This window comes from Bicyclus anynana, chromosome 19 (genome assembly GCF_947172395.1).
Source record: "Bicyclus anynana chromosome 19, ilBicAnyn1.1, whole genome shotgun sequence".
In the NCBI taxonomy this organism is placed as follows: domain Eukaryota; kingdom Metazoa; phylum Arthropoda; class Insecta; order Lepidoptera; family Nymphalidae; genus Bicyclus; species Bicyclus anynana.
The window spans coordinates 1,309,556-1,330,759 of NC_069101.1; the positions used below are offsets into that span (position 1 = coordinate 1,309,556).

Genomic DNA, 21,204 nt, shown 5'->3' on the forward strand with positions numbered 1-21,204 from the left:
TTCTTACGGAAACGGGAATAACGCGGGTGAAACCGCGAGCTGTCTACTAGTTTTATATATAAATATCGTAACAAACTGATCGCCTCACAAATCCGTTGCAATATTTTCCATTTAAATGAGCATTTAAATCATTTTGTCCTTGAATTTCCAGCGCTTGAAGCGTATTCAATATTTTATTTCCCGATAAAGAGTAGGTGTATTAAAACGGGAACGTTAAAATTCAGCGGCATTCTTTTTTCGCTGTTTTATATTCATACGCCGTAACGAACCTCGGTGAGATAATTTTATAAAGTTTAATTTGGCCGGTGGTAAATATTTTTAATTATCGCTCCTTTATTTTTTTTTTTCGAAATTACTTAATTTCTGCCTACAATGTATTCATGATTACGTAATACGAATAAATATGATCTTGTATTGTTAGTCTAGCCATGATAGCCTAGTGGATATGACCTCCACCTCCGATAACGGAGGGTGTGGGTTCGAATCTGATCCGGGGCCTGCACCACCAACTTTTTAGTTGTGTTCATTTTAAGAAATTAAATTCACGTGTCTCAAATATCGTAAGAAAACCTGCATATCAGAGAATTTTCCTAATTCTCTGCGTGTGTGAAGTCTGCCAATCCGCATTGGACCAACGTGGACTATTGGCCTAACCCCTCCCATTCTAAGTGGAGACTCGAGCTCAGTAGTAAGCCAAATATGGGTTGATAAATGATTGTTGGTCTAGTGACTTTGAATCAAGCGGTCCTGGGTTTGCATGTTATTCTGTCCAAGAGATTCTTAATCCGGGGTTATTAATTTGATGATATTAATTTATTTTTATTTACGAGCTGCGTATACAAAAAAGAATTTTAACATTTAATACTGTACTCGACTATCGGTTTTTATTTAGCAGCCCTCACTTTACGGCTCGTGACCTAAAAATAATAATAGGTCTTTTTAGCCTCTTGTACAACAATCTTTTAGTATTAATTGATCAGTCGAATGCGAGTAATTTCAACTAGTATAAATTAGAGATTGATGCGTTGAAACTTACAGACAGATGAACAAATAAACCATTTTGCTTTATAATGATAGTATACATAATTGAATATGAATAGATTAATTCAACTAGAGTCAATGATAATATGATGAATTTAATAATGTTAATTCTTCATTAAAGCCATGATTATAAAGCGAAGCTTCGAGGCACAATATTCCGGGAACGACAGTTCACTCCCTCTCAGGTTTCCATGAATATCTAATATCCCTACTCTGTGTTTGTCTATGGTGAAAATATAGACGATGTGCCATTGATATGTGTCTAGATACGCTGCAAAATTTGTTGCTATGAATTCAAAATCGTTTTTTAAAGTTAGCTTGCATTGAAAATACTTATGAAAAGTCAAATATTTCTGTTGAAAATTACTTTATGTTATGAATGAATGAATAATAAATAATAAATTATAATATATTAACAAACTGTTTTTCAGCCATTAGTGCTAAATAACGTGAAATTATTATTTTTTTATCACCATAACAACACACAACATACGTAATTTACATACACAGAGTGCTCGATATGATTTTTCCTATAACTTCACCACCACCTACAGGAACCAAAATAATATTTTATTAACTAAATAAAAAGTTAGTAAGAAACTTAACAAAACATCTTCGAACTTAATAAAAGAGGGACACATTTTAAGATCTACTTACAAAAGAAATATTCATTTTAGAACACTTTGAATTAATTTCTGTTAAACAATATAACCCTAGAGTTATGGGATGTACTCCCGAGCACCCTGTATAGTGTTAGTAAACTCAGTGGTTTCCATTACTATTCGTTTTGAAAATATCTGTGCTTTCCACAGCAGAGTAAAAAGATTTTGGATACACATCATCATCAATATCATTAACAGCCGATGGACGTCCACTGCTGGACATAGGCCCCTTGCATGGCCAAACAAAACGGTCTCGAGCCGCCAGCATCCAGCGGCTCCCTGCAACCCGCTTGATGTCTTCGGTCCACCTAGTGGCGACCAACACTGCGCTTTCCGGTGCGGAGTCGCGATTCCAGCACCTTGGGACCCCAACGTCCATCGACTCTTCGAACTATGTGGCCTGCCCATTGCCACTTCAGCTTCGCGACTTGCTGAGCTACGTCAGTGACTTTGGTTCTTCTGCGGATCTTCTCATTTCTGAGTCGATCACGCAGAGATACTCCATAGCTCGCTCCATCGCCCGCTGAGTGACTTTGAGCCTTCTAATAAGGCCTATAGACAGATTTTGATACACATTCTATTATAGAATTTTCTGCATTAACTAATCATTCAGATATATAAAGTTTTATTTAACTTAAATAATAACTTGGTCATTAGGGATGATGACAGTTTTTTAAATTGTATATAAATTAAGAGTATGCTAATAGTAAAGCAATTTTGTAAAAAAAACAGGGTATCTGCGACCATTACTTTCGGAGCTACAGGGATATAAAGGGTCAGATTTGCGGCGCTGCCGCGGACGAACTAATGACGTCGTAGGTAATGTAATGATCGTTACATTTGTATATTGCGTTCAAACAAAATTACTGATATCTTTGTTATTTGTGCGTTTATGTTTATAGTTTATATATTAAAAAATGTCACATTTAATGAAAGGAATCTAAATGTGTATGAATTTTCATCTAATTACGATAAAAGATTTTCAATAGATTTTGAAATTTTATAATCTCATTTATTTTGCAAATATCCAGACAATCTCTGCTTTATAAGTATATATTAGTTAACATTGACCCTATTTACCAGAATGTATCATAAAAATCAATATATTCAAACCTAGTCATCATCCCCTTTATAAGGCATCATTACCTATCTATGTATTGTAATATATCAATGTGTTGAACGTACATTGATTAAGCCATCTACGCTCTCTACGAGTGTACAATCAAGACGCTTAATTTGCTCTGCATTTGTTAGTTTATCTCTGTTAACAACGACTGTTGGGTGCACAATAACATAATAAATTCTATTTTATGTACCGTTGTATAAGGTGTAAGCTATATCCGAGTGCATGTATTTTTCGTAAGTACATTTATCCTTATTTATTTTTGTTTGAAAAAGTTACTTACTTAAAATAAATAAAACAGTAATTTTTAACTAAATTAACTACCTTAACCTATTTTTTTTAAAGATAAAATAAAAGGAGGATAAATAATGAGGAGATGAAGAAAGTCACTGGCATAGCTCAGTGAGTCGAGTTTTATGTGACAAGGGGCATGGCACATAATTCGAAGAGTTACCTATGTAGGATGCCCATGTCACTAATCAATGTACAACAGTCGACGTCCATCGGCTATTGACGATAATGAATGATGCTGTATTATATTGATAATGATGATTCAAGAAAAACATCTAGCGCGGTTTCAGACTAGCGTTATTATTACGCGCGTTTAAGTTCGTTTTTGGAAGCGCGTTTAGTAAGTGCGTTAATTTTACCAAACGTGCAATTCGTGCGAGAGTTAAGCTCGTCGGAACTTCATGTTGACTCACTACTACAAACTCTAACTCACTGTTATAAACACACCGGAATAAGCCCTTGTATCCGAGGTTATATGGAGCGCGAAATTGTATTTACGCTAAAAAAAACGCTAGTCTGAAAATGCTTTTTTAATTTGAAAATTTTTATTATATGATATATCGAACTTATTTTTCTATTTCTATAGTTCCTAAAACTATCGGCAGTCATAAAACTTTACGATCGCTCATTTTTGCCTATTTACGTGTTCATATAAGATGCTATAAACAGAGTAGCTATAAAAGTTTTTAATGTCTAGACTAAAATTAGCTAGAAATAAAAGAAACTTTCAGATATAAAACATACAAGTACCGAGGCTGAGAGCGAGCCAGAAGTACTCATGAACAAAAACACATAAAATCGTTAATTTTGGTTTATTTACGTAGTATTATATAAATATTGTTTATACTATGGATATAAAAGCATTAGCTTTAGTATTTTACATTTTCTGTGACTGATACATTATCACACTTAACACCAATAATTATAATAAATATAATATATAATAATTATTGGTGTGAAGTTTCACCTTTTTATTATAATAAAAAGGCGAAAGTTTGTGTGTAAGTATGAAAGTGTGTAAGTTTGTAAGTATGTTTGTTCCTCTTTTACGCTGCGGCTACTGAAGCGATTTGGCTTAAATTAGAATGGAAATAGATTCCACTCTGGATTAACACATGGGCAACTTTTCATCCATTAAAAATCCATGGTTCCCGCGGGATTTGTGAAAAACTGAATTCCACGCGGACGAAGTCGCGGGCGTCCGCTAGTATCTAATAAAATAGATTGACTTGGCAATCGTTCTAATACAATCTTATTAAGTACTAGCTGACACCGCGCGGATTCACCTGCGTGGTTCCCATTCTTGTGAGAATATGGGGATAATATATAGCTTATAACTCATTTCGTGCGATGAAATATTCAGAATTGTTGCGTATTTTCTTTTTTTAATTTGAACTATCAAATTATCCCACGAAGTCCTGTCCCCGCCCCAGCGTCCGTGTGTTCAACGCTTTATCATTAATCCTTAATAGTTATCAAAGAACATAAGGAATTTATGCTGAAAACGTTACGAGTTGTCAAAGTTCGTCGATCTTGGGTCTTATGTTACAAAGTCTAATTTGTCCCGAGGGGCTATAAACTACTGAAACCCGTTTACACCATTAGGCCTGACACGGTTTAATAAGTCTACAGTTAGGCAACGGTAAAGTCTAAGATGTGTGACAGTATAAGTGACAGAAGGGCTGGCTCATTTTATGCGCAAAGGATCAGCCTGGCTATCCAATTCGCAACGGCAGCCAATATTCTTGCCACCATTACAGGTGGACATGATTTGTGTAGTAGTAATAGTAACTTAAACTAACATAACCTAATAAGGTTATGTTAGTTTAAGTTACTATTGTATCCTATCTCAGGAAAGAACGATACTTAAATTTCTGTTCTTAATATTTAGCAGATTGTAAAAAATGAGGTTCTTATCTTTGATCAGTACATATTTATGTAAGTTTGTACCTATAACCAATAATAATTTTATAATATAGCAAGAAGTGATCCGAATTTAGCCACACCACTGAGCGTACACTTGCAAAATTTTGCCTTTAATTCCATTATATATTTATGTATATATTAAACTTCCTGCACACACAACTCGACATTGTAGACGATATTTAGGTATTATTTAAATAACGTTCGTTGTTCAATAAGCAACTAAATGGAATTAAGTAAATTTTCCACATTAGTCTGTTTTAGTTTTGATGTGCTAGTGTCCCATCTCTAGTATAAAATATCATTGCCATTTGGATAGAGTTTTCAGTGCTAAAATATTTTAAAGAGGTTCATTATTTAAAAAAATATTATTGACAATTTATTATTTAATTAATTACGATAATACTGACAAGAATAATTGAGTTTTGAGCTTTAACACACAGTCAAATATGATAAATCAAATATCCAGCTCTCGCGAGACGTGTTCGTCAATTATCATTGATAAATAACAATCTATTTTAATCATTAAACTTCGTCAGTTCCGATTCAGTTACAGATTTATTTATTTCATAAATAAACGTAATAGCGAAATCTGAAAATATGAATTACTAAATTTTTGCTGCATTCAGTATTGAAAATCATGTTGATGTTGAATATACATGATGTTGAATAAACAATAATCTATGAGTAGTGTAATTGCTGAAAATTTCATGTTACTCTTCTCTCTTACTGAAAATATTATCATTATTAAAACCAATGGTCAAATAACAATCAACAAATATGAAAAACAAGACATCGAATTCTCTAAGTTAATCAAGTTTATCTTCAATTTACAATTAAATTGAATCCACTTAGTGATTTGAGCTACGTTTTGATAGAGCAGTTCGTAACGGTTGTCTTTTATATACTTCGGAGAAATTTATTCATAAGACCCACTGTACGATGATTAAACGTTGTAACTAGTAAAAGCTTTGTAGTACTTGGTAGTAGTTTGAAATTGGTACACTAGTTCACCAGTTTATTAGGTCTATATACTCCACAGCCAGTGTATTATATCGTAGTACTTCAAACCACATAGTATCATCATATAATAAGTACTGCGACATACTAAATCAGCAGTATAATTTAGTTACAGAATCGTAATAAAATGTAAATAATAATTATCTATACTAATATTATAAAGAGGTAAAGTTTGTAGTATACTGTAGGGATAATCTCTAGATTACTGAACCGATTTTGATAATTATTTTACCGCTAGAAAGCCACGTTATTTGTGAGTGTCATAAGCTATATTTTATCTCCGTATTCTCAAAGGCTGAAGTATTTATTTTGAAAAGCGAGTCGCAGAGCCGATGGACGTTGGGGTCCCAAGGTGCTGGAATGGCGACCCCGTATCGGTAAGCACAGTGTTGGTCGACCCTCCGCTAGATGGACCGAGGATATAAAGCAAGTTGCAGGGAGCCGCTGGATGCTGGCGGCTCGAGACCGTTGCTCTTGGAAGTCCGTGCAAGAGGCCTATGTCCAGCAGTGGACGTCTATCGGCTGATGATGACGATGATTAAAGGAATAGAAATTATACTGGTGAAACTGCGAAGGTGGTAGTATAAAACGAGAGCGAAGCCATGGAAAAAGTTATTAATAAAATAAAGAGTGAAAATAAAAAACCGCTCTCTTATCGAGGCTAGTTAATTAGTACATGAGCCTGCGGAGCCAGACCTACCTCAGTTTAAGAAAAATAAACAGTCAGTCCAGTGCTCGCCCATTGCTCCTATACTAGTAAAGTAGTCAATTGTAGACTTTTGACATTTGAAGCTCCCTTCTAAAGCAACCACGGGTCTAGATCCTCTATAGTCGATTAGTAAAACGTGTTTTGCTTATATTTTCCACCATGGGATATCATGAGGAATTAATATCTACAGTCGCCAAACCCATCTTGTAAATATTTTTATGAAACTTTATTTACAGAACTATAAATCATGATGGCTAGTTCGATGCTTGTCAACATCGGCGCAAAAAACAAGGGAGCAAAATTGCTAAAAAACGATTAATCACAGCGCATGGCAGCGTCCGTGTAGTTCCACTCTCATTCTTTATTGTTTCTGGTTATATGCGACCAAAAGAATTTACTTGTATATTTCATTATAGAATATTAAGAGCCTATCAAGGCTCGGCCCAGTGGATACGACCTCTGTCTCCGATTCAGGAGGTTGTGGGTTTGAATCCGGTCCGGGGAATGCTCATTATGCTGTAAAAAAGACTCTACTACTTCTCTGCATTATCAGGAACGGATCTATACAAATGGACGAAAACATCGAGAAAATTCAAATGGAGGTTTATAGCTTTATTCATAACGAAGTTATATCGAAAAAGCCCTGATTTCATGGAAATGATAATATAGCTGTGACGAATTTATTTGGGCCATGTCACCCCATCTAACTCGGCTGAGCTGCATGCGGGAAACTTCGCGACATCTTTTCGTCCGATATTCCTCAGTGTCTGAAGACAAAAGTCTTCGAACAGTGCATGTTGGCAGTGGATGACCTATGGTTCCGAGACTTGGTCGCTATGGGCCTCATAAAAAGGCTCAGAGTCACACAGCGGGCAATTTAACGAGCTACGTTAGGAGTATCTCTGCGTGATCGAATCAGAAATGAGGAGATCCCCAGAAGAACCAAAGTCACCGACACAGCTCAACGAGTTGCGAAGCTGAAGTGGCAATGGGCGGGGCACATAGTTCGAGGAGCTGATAGACGTTGGGGTCCCAAAGTGCTAGAATGGCGACCACGCACTAGAAATCCACTGCTACGTCATCGCCGTAGGTCCATGCTACATGGCTTCGTAGAGACTCGTAGACCTTAGCTACGGAGATTGTTTAACCGCTAATAAATTTGCCTTTGTTTAATTTTATGACAAATATTAACTTTAGTAGGATTCTTATAGATGATAATAATTATTACAATCACTGTAAAGTTACCATCGACCCTCCACCAGGTGGACTGACGACATCAAGTCGCAGGGATTCGCTGGATGTAGGCGGCTCAGGATTGTGATATTTGGAAGTCCCTACAAAAGTCTATGTCTTGCAGTGGACGTTCATCGGCTGACAAATGATGATGATGATGATGATGATGAAAGTTATCATCGCTGAAAAATTAGGCACTAGCATAAGTATAAACAACCTTACTAATGGAACATTTTTATTTTCATCTGAACAATTACGTATGGATGTTTTTAAATATGCCTATCATAATAAGGAAAGTTTAATTTTAACTTAAATATTAAAAGAGAAAATTTAATTAAATAATAAAAGTGTATTTATTTTATCAAATTAACGTAGCGTACGGTGAACCTTTTTCTCTGCAAATAGAAAGTATTTTTATGAAAAGTACTGGCTTTTCTATCTAATTACAGCTGTTGCGTCTCCGAGGCACTCTGAAGATGGAGAAATAGCTACCTACACTTCCAGTTTTTAGAGTTAGAAAGCTTGAATGGATTTCTTGAAACAACTATGAATTTTAAGGAAAATTTTACAAACTAACCACACGGCTATAATAAAATCGGTATAATTTACATCAATTAAAAGCAATCTAATGAAATTTTATACCCGGAAAACGTAATGGTGAGACAGTTTTGTCGGCGATTAATTAGATTTAAGAGCCCATTATTTTCATAATCGGGCATTAAAAAGGGCTTACGTTGGTTGTTATACGCTTTTGAACAATAACCTAATTAAGTGGCCTCGTTTTTGTTTGAAGTTTGAAAAAACACCGTGAGTTTTGGAATTATGTGTTTAAATAAAATAAATGTTTTGGTCATGTTAAGCTTTTGATAAACAATCAATGAAGACGTTTCCTCCAACTTGTCTATTTACAATTGTTTTGTGAAGATACTCAAATAGTAGGATTAAAGGAGACAGTCTAAAATAGCGGCTAGTTGCCTCGACTTGCAACAGAAGGGCTGGCTCATTTTTTGCGCAACGGATCAGCCTGGCTGTTCAGCGCGGAAATGCAGCCAGTATTCTTGCCACCATTCCACGTGGGCATGATATTACAAGTATTTTCCAGTAGTGGAAATCGAACCCACGGCGATGAATGCAGAAAGGAGGTAACCCCACTGAGGCACGCGGCCGTCAAAGTTACTAGTCGTTTACAGTCATTTTAATTAAATTAATGAGTCAATCAATCGATCTACGAACTACGTTGTGTACAATTAAATTACACCACTCGATAGCTGAAAGATCAAAGGATTCATTACATCAAGTGAACCGGAGTTTCGAATCGCGTTCGTTATTTATGTGAAACGCACGCAATTAAGTACGTAATTGATTTATATTGGAAACTAGCAGATGCCGCGCAGTTTCACCCGCGTGGTTCCTGTTCCCGTAGGAATATGGAAATAATATATAGCTTATAGCCTTCCTCGATAAATGGGATATCTAACACTGAAAGAATTTTTCAAATCGGACCAGTAGTTCCTGAGATTAGCGCATTCAATCAAACAAACTAGCAAACTCTTCAGCTTTATAATATTAGTATAGATTTGAAAATAGAAGAAATGGAAAAAACCACAGATTTAATGATAGAATGATAAAATAAGTGATTATTTGAATAATTTGTTAAGCAAAATCGTGGCCTGAATTTGTGTTTCGCTTTCGCAGGGATCGATTGGTCGGATTGAATTTCAAATGATTAGATTGGGCCCCGCCCAAATTAGGTTCGTTTGTACATTCTAAATTTTCTACTCAAGCGATGGAGGTTTGTTGTCTGTATATATTTACTTAATATTATAGGACTCAAAAGTGATTACAAATATAAGAAAACTAATGTCAAACAAAGGTTATGATTCACAACACTTGTCAGGACAACTTAATTAACAAATCAAACTGTAACTAAAATAAGACCCTAGAATGGCAGAGAAGGACCTTGAGTGGAGTCACGTACTTGTGAACGATGTATGTAGGGTTAAAGGATCCTTTGACTGATATCGAACACTCCCCTTTTCCACTCAAGTCACTCCCCGCCTATCCCAAGTAGCACAAAGAATTACTCAACAAGAGATGTAGACGGCTCGAACGCCACGAGCACACTGAAACGGTCCGTACCGCAAGTCATTGCTACACGGCGATAACATTAACGACAAGATAACTTCGATATCACTTGATGTTAAGTGACGCTGCAGTATGAGATTGAAACTAATACTTACCCTAGGTTAGTTTACGGCAGCTAACGTGGATTTGTTTTGAAAAACAATGAAATAATCGTGTGTTATTATTATATACATGATAAATTTTAAGTTTTCGACTATTATTTATTACCACCATTGGATTAAATTAAGTTGTGACATAATCCTGACCTTTTTAAAAGTGCTTGTAAACTAAGCTTAATTGAAATAAATTAATTTTGAATTTGAATTTGTATTGGAATGGTGGTAACTATTTCTTGGCGAGCACTAACCACTGCCGAAAGGCCAATCAGGCCAGTCCAGAGTTAAGTTGGAAATTTTTGAACTAACCTGAAGTAGAAATCGAACCCTAGACTTCTCGGTTGTATCCTAAGATGTTTCCAATTGCGTTAAGATGTCTCACACGTCATGAAACGTAAGAGTCTATTATAAATTGCGTCAACAACGTTCTTGTTAAATATAAATGGTGCGAGACCACTTATCTTCAGCCCAGGTGCAAGTAAGTAAAGATAATATTCCTATCACTCAAGCTAATGTGCTGGCAACTTGCCGAACGTTTGATCCAATATTTGTTGAAACTTGTTACGCCTTGGCCAAAGCCTATGTACATACTTGTTACTGTTAACCTACCAAATCTTTTCAGCTCTAATCTATACTAATATTATAAAGCTGAAGAGTTTGTTTGATTGAACGCACTAATCTCAGGAACTACTGGTCCGATTTAAAAAGTTCTTTCAGTGTTAGATAGCCCATTTATCGAGGAAGGCTATAGGCTATATTTTATCCTCGTATTCTTAAGGGAACGGGAACCACGTGGGTGAAACCGCGCAGCTATACTAATGTTATAAAGAGGAAAGATTTAAACTGTTTGGTTGCATTGGAAAAGCTCTGAAACTACTGCACCGATTTGAATAAATATTAAAAAAAAAATACATACGACTTTTTTTGAAACAATTCAAACGTACCTAGTTTCACCACACTTTGAATCTATAAATAATAACAATTTGAATCGGTCGCATTTCAATTTCGAATATCGCATTAATTATACTATATAAATTATAATTGGTTTAATTTTATTGTAATTATTATAATGGAACCACATCGATTAAAGTAGTAAATTAAAGTGCATTTCTGGTAAAATTTGAATTTGTTCGTTTGTTTTTTTTTTCGCCATAATAAGACAAAATGACCTCTACTTAGTCCAATTTGGCTAACAATTATTCATAAGTTAGCTTTTTATGGAAGTTATACACCTATTTTTATTTATTTATAGAATATGTAAAAGAAAGTAAATAAATTCGACAGTTAAAATAGAGATTAGAAAAAAAATATAGAACCCAATCACAACGCCACCTACAAAGCTATTTTTTTTTATGCTTTACAAGTTAGCTCTTGACTACAAACTCACCTGATGGTAAGTGATGATGCAGTCTAAGATGGAAGCGGTCTAACTTGTTAGGAGGAGAATGAAAATCTATACTCCTTTCGTTTTCTACATCGCATCGTACCGGAACGCTAAATCGCTTGGTGGTACGTCTTTGCCGGTAGGGTGGTAACTAGCCACGGCCAATACCTCCCACCAGCCAGACCTGGACCAATTAAGAAAATCTCAATCGGCCCAGCCGGGGATCGAACCCAGGACCTCCGTCTTGTAACTCCACCGCGCATGCCACTGCGCCACGGAGGCCGTCAGCTAACTCCGGAAATGGCACAAGAAAAGAACAATTTCATCAAAATTGGCCTAATCCGAAATAATACGTTATTTATGAGTACATATTCGTACGTTAAACGTTAAGCTTACTATTGCTATGTAAAAAAACAACATAATATTTTACAGAATATACGGTATAGTCAGGGATTCGTAGAACATTTTGTACAACTGATTACTATCAAGTTAATTTTTTGTGAGTAGCTTCAACTCGATGAGACGATCAACTTTTTTATTTACGAAAATTCTTGATTCTGGTAGCTAACTGAGTTACCAGGAATCGAAAATTTCTGAGCGTCGAAACGATATAATGTACCACGCAATTTGTAGGACATTGTGGCTGTTAAATTGTATAACTATTAATTATTCAACAGTAAAAACAACATCTAGTTAGTAACAACTTTTGATACGATTAAAAGTTGTTACTAACCAGCTATTTCTTTTACTGTTGCTTTATAAAATCGATTCAAATACTTTTTTATTAAAATAATTTTTAACAAAATAAAAACATGACCACTGAAATTTAAAATAGGCCAATGATTTATACGTCTGACGTATAATTAAAAAACTAAAATAATAAATTATTATGTTTTAAGATTTAATTAAATAATTAACTTGTTATCTCGGCTAGTAGGTAATTAGCGAAGTTTTGATTAATGCCTCTAAACAAATCGAGAGGTTGACCTCCATTCGTTCTACATGCCCCGAGGCAAGGCTACGTTTTAATTTTATATTAATCAAAATATTAATTAAATTTCATGCTTACGATGATATAATAAATAAATGTGGTAGAATAACTAATTGAATACCGAATACTTCTGTTGTGTTCCCTGCTTTTCTATGTATCATGAAAGTTACCCACCACTATTTAATGAAAGTGAAACTCACCACCGATCTAACGAGCAGTTCAATAGTGAACCACATATTGCACACGAACTCTATGTAGAAAATGGCGAGGTGGCACATATGGAACACAGATTTAATGAAAGTGAAACTCACCACCGATCTAACGAGCAGTTCAATAGTGAACCACACGTTGCACACGAGCTGTATGTAGAAAAAGGCGACGTGACACATATGGAACACGGATTTAATGAAAGTGAAACTCACCACCGATCTAACGAGCAATTCAATAGTGAGCCACATATTGCACACCAGCTCTATGTAGAAAATGGCGAGGTGACACATATGGAACACAGATTTAATGAAAGTGAAACTCACCACCGATCTAACGAGCAGTTCAATAGTGAACCACATGTTGCACACGAGCTCTATGTAGAAAAAGGCGACGTGACACATATGGAACACGTATTTAATGAAAGTGAAACTCACCACCGATCTAACAAGCAGTTCAATAGTGAACCACTTATTCCACTCCAGTTATATGTAGAAAATGGCGAGGTGACACATATGGAACACAGATTTAATGAAAGTGAAACTCACCACCGATCTAACGAGCAGTTCAATAGTGAACCACACGTTGCACACGAGCTCTATGTAGAAGAAGGCGACGTGAGGTTGCCCGTTGTCCTCCCAGCGCGGGGCCACCGCCGTACTGTTGGGCTGCTCCTCCGGTGTCAGCACCCGCAGGTCGGGGTGCGTCTTCAGACAGAAGCACAGCACCGACACGCAGATGAAGAACACGGATATGGCTGATATCACCTGCAACAATACATTGTCATCATCATCATCATTATCAACCCACTAGCTGACGCCGCGTGGTTTCACCCGCGTGGTTCCCGTTCCCGTAAGAGTACGGGAACGGGACGGCTTATAGCCTTTCTCGATAAATGGGCTATCGAACACTGAAAGAATTTTTCAAATTGGACCAGTAGTTCCTGAGATTAGCGCGTTCAACCAAACAAACAAACTCTTCAGCTTTATAATATTAGTATAGATATACGGCTCATTGCTGAGCTCGAGTGTACTCTCAGAATGAGAGGGGTTAGGCCAATAGTCCAGCTGTTTTTTACTGTTGCTTAATTAATAGTTATACAACTTAACAGCCACAATGTCTTGAAAATTGCGTAGTACGTTATCTCGTTCCGACGCCCGGAAATTTGTATTTCCTGGTAACTCAGTTAGCTACCAGAATCAAGAATTGTCTCAATCGATTGAGATCGAGATGAAACTACTAACGAAAAATTAACTTAATAGTAATTAGTTGTAAAAAATTTTCTACGGATCCTGGAATTTAAAACGTCCACAAATTCAAATAGTCAAAAAACACAATTTACAAATGACGACAAAAAGATATCACACAGAACAGATAAAGCACTTGAGTGATCACATACGTAACTAACATAAACATAGAAAAAATAATAATCATCAATTTTAATTTATCACAAATCACAACACAGCGTTGACTAAGCACTTTTTTACCTATTCTCTAAAAGCTTTGACCGAATGATCTGAGAGCTGGCCAATATTTTTACCTAGCTATTGAGGCAAGCTGAAAAAGAGGGGCTAAATCAAATTCTTTTGCAAAAATTGTCTTTTTAGTAATATGAAATTTTATTTATATTCTGAATATTTAAAGAGTAAACAAATAATTAAGTCAAATTATTAAGTAAGGTCTTTGACTTTGCCAGATGCGTGCATTTTGCAAAATAAGTGCTAAGAATCCTGCTGGATTATTTATTTTTTAACTCCATCGTAAATATCCAATTTAAAGGTAGGTACATCCAATTTTAAAGCAGGTTTAGATTGCTTTTATAAAATACATTGATATTTTATGCGAAAAAAGATATTCTATTGGAGATATAGTGATAGGATTTAGCAACATTACTCTCCAGTCTGGTCTCCAGTAGTAGTCCTTCTGTATTAAGGTAGTACTGGGGGAGTACAAGAGGAATGAAGTGATTGCTTCAAATAAAATACCTACCCAAAATTGTTGACCAACTCTCCAACTATGAGAATCCACCAGTAAGCATGTCTATAAATATTTATCTTGTTACTGAACATAAAAGAAAAATGATTCAATTTCCATTTACAGCGTTTTCCAGTTCCGCAAAAATCAGCTTTCGCGGACAGGAAGCCGCTCCATCAATCATTGTGTTCTATGACGGTCCATTTCTCTTCAAACGGTGCATCTCTAAGGAATACTGCGATGCATGGAGAAAAGTTTTTGCAATCACTAAATCCACTACTCTAAACTAATCTATACTAACATTATAAAGCTGAAGAGTTCGTTTGTTTGTTTGATTGAACGCGCTAATCTCAGGAACTACTGGACCGATTTGAAAAATTCTTTCAGTGTTAGATAGCTCATTTATTGAGGAAGGCTAGGCTATATATTATTCCCGTATTCCTACGGGAACGGGATTGTGGGAACGCGAGTGAAACCGCGCGGCGCCAACTAGTACTTTTTTTTTTATTTATAAGTGTTTTGTATTTTATATTTATATTGACATTGTTAAAAATTTTAAAAACGAACTAATAAATAAATGAGAGAATGAAATACAGGTATGATTCGATTTTTTGTTTCATCAGACAAGTAAAGAATTAACTCTAAAACTACTGGAGCGATTTTAAAGACTCTTTTATTAATAAAAATCTACATTAATAGTAAGGCGAATATGGGATAAATACAAATGTGAATTCGTTTGTTATGTTCTTATGAAATTTAAAAAACTAAGGTTAGAGGTTGGATAGGGGTAAGGTAGGGGTAGGGTAGGGGTAGGGGTAGGGTAGTTGAAAGTTTACATCGAGTTTCACGCGGACAAAGTCACGAGTGTCCGCTAGTCGCTTATAATTTGGTCCAAACAACACTTCACCGTCACAATTTGTCAAATTATTGTGACGCAAATACACACGGAAAATTCGAGCTAGCTGTTATTGTATGCCGCTAATATAATTTCACTTAAAACCGCCCAAGTCCTTGTTTATTTTGTACGCAAATTGTACCAAGTTTGTTCAAGGACTTACTTGCTTTGTTTCTTGTATAAGAAGCACTAAACTATTCGCTGAATAACTTTATCTTTGCAAGATTTTGCACGAAACACTTTCAAACAAAATAGTAGTAGTTGGTGCTAACAAGGCTATACGATTGTTTGCGTGACCTTAATATTCATGAATATAGGGAGAGGATATAGTGCTAAGATCCACCACGCTGTTCCAATGTGGGTTGGCGAGCTTAGGGTGATAATTTTTGACTCCTTTAACGATGCATTATTAGAATATAATGATAATTACAAAGGTTTGTAGCCAAGATGAAGAGTGGCAATGGGCAGGCCACATAGTTCGAAGAGCCGATGGACGTTGGGGTCCCAAGGTGTTGGAATGGCGACCCCGCACCGGAAAGCGCAGTGTTGGTCACCCCCCACTAGGTGGACAGAGGGCATCAAGCGGATTGCAGGAAACCGCTGGATGCTGGCGGCTCGAGATCGTTATGCTTGGAGGTCCATGCAAGAGGCCTATGTCCAGCAGTGGAGTCCATCGGCTGAAATTATGATGATGATGATGTAGCCAAGATACACATATATTATTATTTTTCTACAAACACATTCGTTATCGATAGGTCACATATTCAACTTATCAATCGAATATGTCAATCCCATACAATGTTTTAAAGAAAATCAAAATCAAAATTCTTTTATTTCGAGGAGGTTTAGTTTACAAACATTATTGTTGCAAGTTTGACTATTTGTAAAGGCAGACTATTTGTGCAGGTTTTGCTGATAAAAACCAGCAAGAAACTCAACAGTTGCCCTTTTAAAAAATCTTACAGTAGTAAAATTGATAACATCATTACAATTTCTAAGTCTTGCCATCCACAAAATTATAATTGCAAGGTAAAGTGATGAAAACATATTTATTGTATTGTTCAGTTTTCTCTTTTTATTTTAATATTCTGTTCACGAAGTTTCTAATAATACTACGTAGATATTACTACACGTTTGGGTTTATTACCTGCCTTTGCGACGCGAGGAGGTATGGCAAAATTCCAAGCTGGAGTTTTACCTACTTCTACGCCATTCCTACCCGTGCATTTGAAACTAGCGAGGTACTAGAGAGAGGTAGATTTAAGCTAGAACTACTGGTCTAAGAGCCGTCATTAGGAATATATACACTCATCTGTTATTTATTTATTTTAATTATTTATTGCACACGAATAAATAAGATACAAACAAAAAATAAGAGAAAAAAAGTACAACAGAAAAGTAAGATGCGCAAAGGCGGTCTTATCGCTAAAAGCGATCTCCTCCAGACAACCTTGAATTAAATATTAATAGAAAGGAAAGCGGATAGTGTAATATAACATACCTATAGTAATTAATCTATTAAAAATAATATACGAAATTATTATTATTATTATTATTCATTAGTGATAAACAATAAATGTAATAGATAATGTTTACAGTGACAGATTGCAAATAAGTTGCCTAGTTAAATTGCGGTCAAAAACATTTTTCATACAAAATCCAGGAAACCATGAACCAAAGGCTAAACTAATAAATATCTGATAGGGATCTATAAATAACGTAACTTAACTGTTTATTTCTGGCAACCTTTACTTTTTAAGATAATTAAAAAAAGTATCATTTAATACAATCCAGCCGTAATTTAACCAAGCAACCTATTAGCAATGTGTCAATGTGAATATTTTCTATCATTTATTTCTCATCCCAATTAAATTATAGATGAGGGATATATATTTTAATGCCGGTTCTCATACTATATCTGGCCGAGTTGTACCCTACCTTTCGTTTTTTATTCGAAATGCATGTCCCATAGAAACTCTACATTTCTGTTTGAAACAAAAAGTCCTAACTCGTGCTATCCTAAAAGTTTTACTTTTAAAACACGTACATTTTTTTAGTTTATAACAATAGTTGTGTGGTTGGTATGACTTTTACGTCGCGCGTTATGTAATACGAGTAGAATGAGCCTGCAATACCCAGATATACCTTATTTTTATTATTTTTTTTTAAAGAATATTTGCCATATCTTTTATAATATGATCAATATTCTCATTCCCCTCCAACTAGTCGGGAAAGACTGTGCTAGGAGTGGGTACGACAATAGGCCAACGGGGCGAAGATCGAACCACCACCCCTCGGTGATGAGTCCGACCGCTCTTACCGTTGAGCTATTGGCTCTAAAATTAACGAATTTAACGAAGGTATCTCTCTTTTTTATTCTTTACAAGTTAGCCCTTGACTACAATATCACCTAATGATAAGTGATGATGCAATCTAAAATGAAAGCGGGCTGACTTGTTAGGAGGAGGATGAAAATCGACATCCCTTTCGGTTTCTACACGACATCGTACCGGAACGCTAAATCGCTAGGCGGTACGTCATTGCCGGTAGGGTGTATTTTATTGTTAATGATTATTAATTAACCTCCCTGCTGGGAGGTGCTACTTTATAACTTACTAGCGGACGCCCGCGACGTCGTACGTGGAATTCTCTTTTTCCCAAATTCGCAGATACCATGGATTTTTCCTGAATTAAAAGTGGCCTATTTGTTAATCTAGACTATAATCTATCTTTACTTCAAATTTCAGGTGATTCGGTTCAGTAGCCGAGACACTAGGGATGTAACAACCATTCATACCATCAAAATCATCAGGTTTTCGCAAATCTCGTAAATCCATGGATTTTTTCGGGTTAAAAAGTGTTAATCCAGAGTAAAATCTATTTCCATTCCAAATTTCAGCCAAATCGCTTCAGTTGTAGCGGCGGTAAAGAGTAACACACATACATCCATACAAACTTTCGCGTTTATAATATTGGAAGGATTTAAAGTAAGGAAACCCATTTATCTTATTTTTTAAAGTCATATTTCAGTTATGCTTAGTTTATAAACAATTTTAACACAAGACTTCATGTTCTAGTCCAATAGGTTAACAAGTAGGTTTTTAAAAAAAAATTGAATGGCAAAAATTGTCAAATGTTTTTACATTCATAATATTGTAAAATTATCGCAATCTCTTTCTCGCGAAATCCACCAAACGTTGTTTTGTTCGCTCAACCACTTTCGCCGGCAATAAATCATTCCGAAAGAAGACAGTTTAACTTTGTGAAAACTCAATAACTCCTCCTTTAGTGAGGAAAATTTAATTATTCCTCAACAACGCTACGTAAACTGCCTCATTGGTGGAGTGCTGAGCCTATGTGGCTGCAATGACGAGGTTCTGGGTTCAAAGCCTGGTATATTAAATACTTAGCTTTTCTTTCTTCTAAGAAATTTTCAGTAAAAATTCTCAGCCTGGTCTGGGAGTAAAAGTGCCTCGGAAAATTATGACATCGGTCCTTGTCGTATCTGATTATATATAGATTATATATATCTGATAGTGATCGTAAAAGTATATAACACTAACTTAGACGCCTCGCGGTTTGATCCGCGTAGTTCCCGTTCCCGTAGGAATACGTGGATAAAATATAGCCTATAGCACCTGGGGGTGTAGCTTCCCAACAGTGAAAGAATTTTCCAAATCGGTTCAGTAGTTTCGGAGTCTTTTCAATGCAAACAAACAAACAAAGGATGAAATTTTTCCTATTTATAATATTAGTATAGATAGTGTAGATAGCATTGATTATTATCCTATGCCCGCCAACCCACATGGCTGTAGCGTGGTAGGACTAACGTCCGTTCTTCTATGAGGAAAGGGCCAAGGGGGAAATGTGTCATTAATATAGGTTGATAATGATGAAGTAATATCTCGTCTTTCGTAGCTATTTTGTCTTAAAATTATTCTTGTTTACGCCATCTAAATACAGTACTTTGCAAAGTAAAATAGAATTAAAATCACGCCAAACGCATACTAGACTAGTTTCCTTAGCTAGCTATTCCAAGCACGGCGCCGAAAAAAGCGGTTTTACTTTCGGAGATTAAAAATATAGTTCCCAGTTTAAATATTTGAAAACTTTTATTTGTTCAAGCTTAGTTTCGGTTGGAAAGTTCTTTTGAATGTTTGGGTCGAGTTTTAATCTTCTATCTAACTTTTAGACCTTTTATTTTGGAGAAAAATTAAAGGTTAATTTTAAAACTGTGCCTACATTTACTTGAGAATTCCAATAGTTGTGTTGTGCTAACAGTAACTACTGTTTCCGTCTCAGTTTTTGGTCAATTCACAGGCATTTATAAGGCTCAATAGAGGTACCTATACCTCAGGTCGACAGGCACAGAACAGAATATTGTAGGGAATATTTTTAAGTTACGCCAGTATTTTGCCTGGGGTTTATTAGTACCACCACAGCCCTTGGCACGTCAACGTTTTTGGCTGGTGGAATACTTCGGCCGTGGCTAGTTACCATCTTACCGGCAAAGACGTACCGCCAAGCAATTAAGGCGTTCCGGTGCGATGTCGATACGAAAGGGATTTTCATGCAATTCCTAACACGTTAGCCAACTTCATTCTTAGATTGCATCATCACTTACCATTAGGTGAGGTTGTAGTCAAGAGCTAATTTGTAAAGAATAAAAAAAGAATTGATAGCGCTTTTTCGTACTGTTGCTTAGAGCTCGTATAGCGCGGTAGATTTACATGATGGAGGTCCTGGGTTCGATCCCCGGCTGGGCAGATTGAGATTTTCTTAATTGGTCCAGGTCTGGCTGGTGGGAGGCTTCAGCCGTGGCTAGTTACCACCCTACAGACAAAGACGTACCGTCAAGCGATTAATAATAAGCGTCTCGGTACGATGTCGTGTAGAAACCGAAAGGAGTGTGGATTTTCATCCCCCTCCTAACAAGTTAGCCATCCATCTTTGATTGCATCATCACTTACCGTCAGGTGAGATTGTAGTCAAGGGCTAACTTGTAAAGAATAAAAAAAATAAATACCCTATCCTAGGTCCTAGTACATTTATATAGCCTAACCCTGCGAGCTGGCGTTGTATTCACAAGTTACAATTAATCTTATTCGGTCTAGGTTCCGGTAAATTAGTCTGGCGGTCTACAAATCTAGGGATAGCAATATAGCGTAGGGATGCTACGTTTAAAGCCCTGGAACCTTACTTAAACTATCGATATACGGAATAATCTAACTGCCTCATTGGTCCCGTGGTTATCTGGTTCAGCTACGGACAATGAGGTCCAAGGTTCGAATCCCGGATCAGGCCAACAAAAACAAGATAGGTTATTTATATTTTTCTTACAAGGAAAATCTTAATAGCAGCTTGGTGTTGGAAAGTTGGCGGTGTTGGTACACCCCCGTGCCACGGAGAGCACGTAAAGCCGTCGGTCCTGCGCCTGATCTCACACCGGTCGTGTCGGTCTGCCGTCACATCGGATTTCGAGAGTGAGGGGAGAGAGAGTGCACCTATGCT

At 36.2% G+C, this 21,204-nt stretch overlaps 1 protein-coding gene across 1 annotated transcript in view; it reads right to left on the reverse strand.

Annotated features, from left to right (window-relative positions):
- The window catches only part of LOC112055268 (potassium voltage-gated channel protein Shaw-like), a 188,083-nt gene that overhangs the window by 64,188 nt on the left and 102,691 nt on the right, over positions 1–21,204 (reverse strand). The window contains exon 5 of the mRNA XM_052887287.1: positions 13,373–13,591. Coding sequence (XP_052743247.1) covers positions 13,373–13,591 — 219 coding nt within the window. The remainder of the gene's footprint in view (positions 1–13,372; positions 13,592–21,204) is intronic.